Below are 6,000 nucleotides of genomic sequence, written 5' to 3' on the forward strand. Positions count from 1 at the left end.
AGTTGTTTAATATGTGAGAAGACCTTCCTTCTTTTAACAGGGTGATTCAATCCCTTTACATTCCAGCTCACAAATTTAAGTGTATTAACCATTATCAATTGTTAGTGCGTAGAAGGCAGCAGGCATATAAAAAGTCAAGCAGTACAATAACAGTCTGGGAGCAAAAATGTAAACATAGATTCGTAGAATCAAAACAGAAACATGTCCTGAGTAACAAAGGAAAGCAAAGGAAACAGTGAGTAGTGTTGGAACTGGAGAATCCGCCCCACCCTCGCAACCCAAAACTAGACGGCTACCAAAAAAAGCAGCTAGCTCTACCAAAAAAATTAACCCAAGTACTGTTATTACGCCAAGTAAATACTATAGCAAATAGTAGCTAGTTTATGCACTAGAAAACATAATTACAAATAGGAACAACTTCAACAGAAGTATAAAACTTAATACAAAGAAAATCAAAAGAAAACCAAAACTAACCTACCCGTGAAAAATTATACAAGATTAAAAGAAAAAAAAAGGGAGGGAGAAAAGGGGGAAATTGTAGATTCGAAGAGAGTACTTATCAACCATTTACAGAAAAAAAAGGGAGCAAAACTTAAACTATGAATCAACCAACAGGGAGGCCTTCAATAAAAACTCCAAACCTCCAAAACAAGTTAAAGTTGCTTGTAGATCTCTATAGATAAAGTTATACAAGAATAAAATGGATTACACACGTACAATCTAAACGTCCGCAGGGAAGCATTAAACTCGGATTATCTATTTAGAAAAAACGCACCAAGTCCAGGGAGAGATTGTCTACAGCCCTTAGAATTTCAATAAATAATGTCTGAATTATTCAAGAAAAGTCTGAGTCCGGAAAAAATAGCTTTACTACGAGAAGTACCGTAGATTCCGGATTTTAAGCCGCTACTTTTTTCCCACATTTTGAACAGCTTTGAACTTTGCGGCCTTTAATCCGGAGCGGCTAATACATGATTTTTTTCATGCCGCCTCGTAAACATTTTGCCTCATAACAGTAGACCAATAAAATTGATGAGTAGTTCACAGAGGTCCAATGAAATTGTACGATAAATCAAGCGCACTTTCACAATTAAATTATTGTAAATCAGTCATTTGTACTCACCCTCATCAACATGGAAAACACTCGAAGCATTGTGCTGCCTTATGGCAGTTACTTAGTTTATAATATTTTCGCTTAGTAATTCATTTTCTAGTTAAAGTTAGAAGAGTTTTAACTATATTTGTTTTCTGTACTACATCGCGGGATGCTATGACGTCACACCCGGTTTCGCGGTGTCTTGTGGGAAAATGCCGGTTTGCGATGAAACGGGACGTAGGGAGGGAGCGCATTACGCGAGCGGCTTTGGATCTGAGCGAACGCTGCTTTTAAGTTAAAGGTGATCAATAACTTTTCCTGGTAGGCTGCAGTATATATATTTTTTACCAGTCGTTAGGAGATATTGGAATGTTGTTCAGTAAAGAAGTATACGCAACGTATATTTAAAAGTAGCCGCGTTACGGGCACGGTTCGAAAAAAAGCATTTGCAATATGTATTTGTTTTTGTTACCATATGGATTTAATTAAAAGTTAAAAAAATCCTCACGTGTAATATCTTTCTGTGTAAATATCTCATATTACAACGTGGGACACCTGCGGCCGAAAATCCAGTGCGGCCTAAAATCCGGTGCGGCCTTTACAATTAAAAAATTGATTTTATTTCTAAAATTAGAGCCAGCGGCTTTTAATCAGGTGCGCTCTGTAGTCCGGAATCTACGGTACTTATCCACCATTTTAGAAGGTCAGACCGGGTTCCTGAGGAGACGGGCTGGCCGGAAGACTTCCAACAAATGCCTCAGCATCTTTCACTGATTTAAACCACTTATATTCTCCAGTAGTAAGCGTAATTCGCAGGTCGGCTGGATTATGAAGGGAGGGTCTGAAACCACGATCAAAAAGCACTTTTGTTTCACCTTTAAACTCAGCACGCATCTTCAGAACCTGGGGGGCAAAATCCTCCACAAAACGAATGACTGTATTTTGAAACGCAAAAGTACCTCTGTGGCGTGCCTCCATAATCAAACGGTTTTTCACCTGGTATTGATGAAAGCACAAAATTACCGGCCGTGGGCGGGAACCCAGATTTGCACGGGGAACGTAGATCCTGTGTGCCCTTTCAAGCTCAGGTGGAGTCGGAAGAAATTCTTTCCCAAAAATCTCACAAAGAAAATCGGAAAAAAATTCCACGGGAGAGCCCTGTTCGGTGGCCTCTGGCAAACCAAGAATTCGTAGATTACAACGTCTGCTACGGTTTTCAAGATCCACCATTTTGGAAAAAAGTTTACAATTCTTCTCCTCTAGGCTGGAGCATAGAGTCTCGAGATAAAGAACACGGCGTTTTAAATCTTCAGAAGTTGAGTCGATGCGAGATAAATGTTCAGCTTGTTCGTCCACTCTAGCGTTGATCCGATCCAATTTAGCATCCAGCTGGTTGAAATAAGTTCTAAATTCGTTTAAAATATCTTGTCGATGCTGTTCCAAAGCAGCGAGAATGTCAACCGGCAAAGTCGTAGAAATTTCTTTTTTCCTGGTTTTAGCACTTTTGTTAGACATTATAAGATAGATGTGTTCGCAGGCAAGTAAAAGAGACCCAATAAAATACCTAACTAAGGTTTAAGAATGGAGACATGTAGTGCAAAGATAGGAAGAATGATGGAGCAAAAGTTCGAAGCAGCTAAGCAGTCGCCATCTTACCGGAAATCCGACGGTTCCATTGTTTAAAAAGGGTTCTAAGAGTAAACCTAGCAATTATCAGCCTGTAAGTTTGACATCAGAGGTGGATAAAGTAATGGAAAGTATTCTTAGAGATGGTATATATAATTATCTGGATAGACAGGGTCTGATTAGGAACAGTCAACATGGATTTGTGCGTGGAAGGTCATGTTTGACAAATCTTATTGGATTTTTTGAAGAGTTTACTAGGAAAGTTGACGAGGTTAAAGTAGTGGATGTTGTCTGTATGGACTTCAGTAAGGCCTTTGACAAGGTTCCACATGGAAGGTTAGTTAGGAAGATTCAATCATTAGGTATTAATAATGAAGTAGTAAAATGGATTGAACAGTGGCTGGATGGGAGATGCCAGAGAGTAGTGGTGGATAACTGTTTGTCAGGTTGGAGGCCGGTGACTAGTGGTGTGCCTCAGGGATCTGTACTGGGCCCAATGTTGTTTGTCATATACATTAATGATCTGGATGATGGGTGTTAAATTGGATTAGTAAGTATGCAGATGATACTAAGATAGGTGGCATTGTGGATAATGAAGTAGGTTTTCAAAGCTTGCAGAGAGATTTAGGCCAGTTAGAAGAGTGGGCTGAAAGATGGCAGATGGAGTGTAAAGCTGATAAGTGTGAAGTGCTACATTTTGGTAGGACTAATGAAAATAGGACATACATGGTAAATGGTAGGGCATTGAAGAATGCAGTAGAACAGAGTGATCGAGGAATAATGGTGCTTAGTTCCCTGAAGGTGGAATCTCATGTGGATAGGGTGGTGAAGAAACCTTTTGGTATGCTGGCCTTTAAAAATCAGAGCATTGAGTATAGCAGTTGGGATGTAATGTTAATATTGTACAAGGCATTGATGAGGCCAAATTTGGAGTATTGTGTACAGTTCTGGTCACCAAATTATAGGAAAGATGTCAACAAAATAGAGAGAGTACAAAGGAGATTTACTAGAATGTTACCTGGGTTTCAGCACCTAAGTTACAGAGAAAGGTTGAACAAGTTAGGCCTTTATTCTTTGGAGAGTAGAAGGTTGAGGGGGGACTTGATAGAGGTATTTAAAATTATGAGGGGGATAGATAGAGTTGACGTGGATAGGCTTTTTCCATTGAGAGTAGGGAAGATTCAAACAAGAGGACATGAGTTGAGAGTTAGGAGGTAAAAGTTTAGGGGTAACACGAGAGGGATCTTCTTTATTCAGAGAGTGGTAGCTGTGTGGAACAAGGTTCCAGTAGAAGTGGTAGAGGCAGGTTTAAAAAAAAAATTGGATAGGTATATGGACAGGAAAGGAATGGAGGGTTATGGGCTGAGTGCGGGCCAGTGGGACTAGGTGAGAGTAAGTGTTTGGCACGGACTAGAAGGGCCGAGATGGCCTGTTTCTGTGCTGTAATTGTTATACGGTTATATGAGAATTTTTTTGTTTGCAAATACTTTACTTTTGATTCTATGAGCGATATCGCTGACCACCTCTGCCCCAAGATCAGGGGAGCCTTCCAGATTGGGCAGGAGTGAGGAAAGGACTGGGATCCTGGAACCCTTGACATGTCTTAGACCCAAGAGATTCTGCAGAGGCTGGAAATCTTGAGCAACACGCACAAAATGCTGGGAAGAACTCAGCGAGTCAGTCAGCATCTGTGGAGGGAAATGAGCAGTCAATGTACCCGGCTGAAACCCTTCATCAGGACTCTGGCACGGATCTTCAAAATGTTGATAGTTTGTTCTTCTTCACAGATGCTATCTGATCCTTCAGCATTTGGGTGTACTGATATGTCTTAAACCCGGTAGAGAAAGATCTCTGTTTCAGTTGGAATGTGAAGATTGCCATCTTGTCTAGTTGAAGGCACTTGAAGACAAAAGAAGGGGTAATATCACATACTTTTACAAAGAAATCTTCAACAAACTGTTCTACTATTGCTCTTGATAGCCATTATGACTTCCCAAAGTGGTTCAGAGCGATCCCAGCAACAGTGGCCATTACACAGAGTCTGTAGTTCGGTGGCATAATCATCACACTACGTCAGTGCCAGCAATCCAAGTTCAATTTGGAGAATTAAGTTTGCTTGTGCCTCTCTTAACTCCGATGAGAATAAGAAAAATTCAAGATGGCTCTCGCCGCACTCCCATTCTGATCCTCCGACTCCCTTCTCCAAATCGAACTTGAAATTAAAGTGAATGTAAGTGTCAGCACGGACTAGAAGGGCCGAGATGGCCTGTTTCCGTGCTGTAATTGTTATATGGTTATATGATTCCCGCCACTGCCTGTGAGGACTTTGTACGTTCTCCCCATGACCGCATGTGTTTTCTCCAGGTGCTCTGGTTTCTTCCCACATTCCAAAGACGTGCGGGTTTGCTGGTTAATTGGTCACTTGGGTGTAATCGGGCTGCGCAGGCTCGTTGGACCGGAAGGGCCTGTTAGCTTTCTGTATCTCTAAATAAAAATGAAATATCTAACATTTACTTTAAGAGGTAGCACGGTAGAGTAGTGGTTAACATAACACTTTACACCACCAGTGATCCAGGTTCACTTCCCATGGCCGCCTATAAGGAGTTTGTACGTTCTCCCCGTGACCGCGTGGGTTTCCTCCAAGTGCTCAGGTTTCCTCCCACAGTCCAAAGGTGTACCAGTTGGTTGGTCACTTGGGTGTAATTAGACGGCTAGGGCTCATTAGGCTGGAAGAGTTTGTTATCATGCTGTATCTCTAAATAAAATAAATTTGACGTAAGCTAGCTTTTTGGTTTACTTGCTCTTGTGCAATCTCAGATTACCTGGTTCCTACAGATCAATGTTGAGTAAACCTTCCTATGAAATCTGACATTGCTAAATAATGACTCCTTTTTCCTTTGCAGTTATGTGTCACTGTCGGGAGAGGGGATCGGAGCTCATTGTTGGTGATCAGGCACACATCTACATCTTTGAGCAGGGAGGCAGTGCACAGGTACAATACCCCTATCGCTCACCTTGCCTCCAGGAGTGGTTGCTTTACATTCTTACAGCATCACTAAGCAGCGTTACATAGATGTGATTTGGAAGTGAGATTATGTGTTTGACCTAAATTAAACTGGAACTTGGTTTACCATTTTCATGTGTATGGAGGCACAGTGGATAACTTCTCTCTCCTCAACACTGAACTGATTCCACAACCTATGGACACACTTCCAAGGACTCATGTTCCCAATATTGTAAATTAATTTGTTTGTTTATTTATTAATAGTCTTTTTTTT

The 6,000-nt window shown here is 41.0% G+C and overlaps 1 protein-coding gene across 2 annotated transcripts in view; it reads left to right on the forward strand.

Moving 5' to 3' along the window:
- Window positions 1–6,000, forward strand: part of tha1 (threonine aldolase 1) — a 121,984-nt gene that overhangs the window by 89,797 nt on the left and 26,187 nt on the right. For both annotated transcript variants that reach the window (XM_073026254.1, XM_073026255.1), the window contains one exon: window positions 5,626–5,714. In XM_073026254.1, coding sequence (XP_072882355.1) covers window positions 5,626–5,714 — 89 coding nt within the window. The remainder of the gene's footprint in view (window positions 1–5,625; window positions 5,715–6,000) is intronic.

This window comes from Hemitrygon akajei, chromosome 22, assembly GCF_048418815.1.
Source record: "Hemitrygon akajei chromosome 22, sHemAka1.3, whole genome shotgun sequence".
Taxonomy (NCBI): domain Eukaryota; kingdom Metazoa; phylum Chordata; class Chondrichthyes; order Myliobatiformes; family Dasyatidae; genus Hemitrygon; species Hemitrygon akajei.